The sequence below is a fragment of the Pteropus vampyrus genome, unplaced genomic scaffold (assembly GCF_000151845.1).
Source record: "Pteropus vampyrus isolate Shadow unplaced genomic scaffold, Pvam_2.0 Scaffold290, whole genome shotgun sequence".
In the NCBI taxonomy this organism is placed as follows: Eukaryota; Metazoa; Chordata; class Mammalia; order Chiroptera; family Pteropodidae; genus Pteropus; species Pteropus vampyrus.
Genome location: NW_011889071.1, coordinates 266,903 through 268,672, shown reverse-complemented (window position 1 = coordinate 268,672; position 1,770 = coordinate 266,903). Strand labels below are relative to the sequence as shown.

At 60.6% G+C, this 1,770-nt stretch overlaps 1 protein-coding gene across 2 annotated transcripts in view; it reads left to right on the top strand.

The window, feature by feature from the left end:
• The first annotated feature begins 99 nt into the window (after window positions 1-99).
• Window positions 100-1,770, top strand: part of IL7 (interleukin 7) — a 38,637-nt gene continuing 36,966 nt past the window's right edge. For both annotated transcript variants that reach the window (XM_023521076.1, XM_023521075.1), the window contains exon 1: window positions 100-1,720. In XM_023521076.1, the coding sequence (XP_023376844.1) occupies window positions 1,711-1,720 (10 nt within the window). In that variant the 5' untranslated portion in view covers window positions 100-1,710. The remainder of the gene's footprint in view (window positions 1,721-1,770) is intronic.

Genomic DNA, 1,770 nt, shown 5'->3' with positions numbered 1-1,770 from the left:
GTGAAAGCTGGGGAGTCCCTGGATTGCGGGGTGTTCACGGCTTGGCCGTGGAGATGCAGGGAGTGCACAGACTGGATTAGGGGTTTATTTTACGGGGAGAGCTGACAGGGCTGGCCTGTGGCTTGGGTGTGGGAAGCGACACTAAAAGAGGAATCGGGATCCTAGCGTCTGGCTCGCTCCACTCTGCCTCGTCCTCGGTTCGGCTGTTTCTCTCCCTCTCCTTCCCCCTCCCCTCTCTCCCTCTTCTCTTGGTTCACAGGATAATAGAATCCGGCACGTCCCTTCCCCAGCTTCACTCCTGCGAGGATCTCCGTTTAGAATTCGCAGCCTCCAGAAAGCTTTCCTGAGGGCCCCACGTCGGGGCAAAGACACATCCAGGTGATACGCGACCCCTTCTCCCCGCTGGCATCCATTTCCATGTTATTCCACCGTGGACTCTGGAGCCCCCGCCGAGCACGTTTGTGTCGGGTCTGTCACCAACTAGCTGAGAGCACTCTGCCAAGTTACTAAAGGAAGTCTGAGCCCCCACATCTGCCAAGTGCAGATAAGAACGCTGTCCACCTCATAGAAAATTCTGCGTGAGAGGACGTATGTGCAACGCTTAGCACAAGACCAGTGCAGAGCAAACGCTAAGGGCATGGCAGCCATCATTATATCACCGTTATTACTTCACGTTACCAACTTTCATGTAAGCGGGGTTTCGGCAGAATATCTGACACCAGACTAAGACGTGAAATACCTAAACGATTCGGGCCTGGCAAAATATTAATTCCTCGGTAACGCACAGTCTAGACGGACGGTGTGATTAATTAGCCAATTCAGGTGAATGCGCACGTAAGTCGCTGTCAACGGGTCCGGTCAGTCTCTGACCCCTCCGCGGAATCTGGGCTTTGATATCTGCGCCCAAAGACACCGCTTTCCCAGACCGGGAGGACCCACAGGACTATCTTCCCGCGAGGTCTCACCTGAGCAGGTGCATGTCCGAGAGACAGAGCGAGCGGAAAATGACTGAATCGAGGGGCTGCAGGGGCTGAGGGCGTGGCCCTCTTAATCATTCTTACTTCCTTTTTTTTCAGGACGACTTGGCACCGTCCGCCACATCCGCGGCAAAAACTGCGACGCCTCCTTCGAGGCGTCCGCTCGCAATGGCCCAGCTCTCGCCCTGCGCATTTGTCGCTTCCGCTGGACGCACTAGCAACCGATGCTTTGGGACCCCAGTGGCCTAGCCGTGCCAAGGTGGTGAGAGGTCAGCTGCGAAAGTCTTTTGCCTCCGATCGCTCCAACGCAGGAGGCTCGGCCCTCCCAGGGCGCCTCGGCGAGTCGCGCGGTCCTCTGTTCCCGGTCCAGGTGCACGGGAGGCGCCGGGGAGGACGCAGGTGCGCCGGGGAGGGGGGGCGGCGAAGGCGCCCGGTGATGAACCCAAAGATCGAACCTGCACACCGAGCGCAAAGTAGAAACTGAAAGTGCGCTGCCGGCCGATCCTACGGAAGTTATGGGAAAGGCGCAGCGCCGAGCCGGCCTGGCGTGTGCAGCCCCCCCTCGCGATGGATGAAGCCGCGGGCGCGGCGCGGGTGACAGGAGCCAGCGGCGCAGGCGGCCCGCGCGGCACGGACTCCCGGCCCCTCCGCGAAGCCCAGGGAGTGGCCATGGGCAGTGAGAGCCTGCTCCTGCTGCAGCTGCGGTCATGACCACGCCCGCCTCCCGCAGACCATGGTCCATGGTAAGCGCTGCGCTCGCGGACGCAGAGGTCCGCGCGCCCGGCACGCCGGG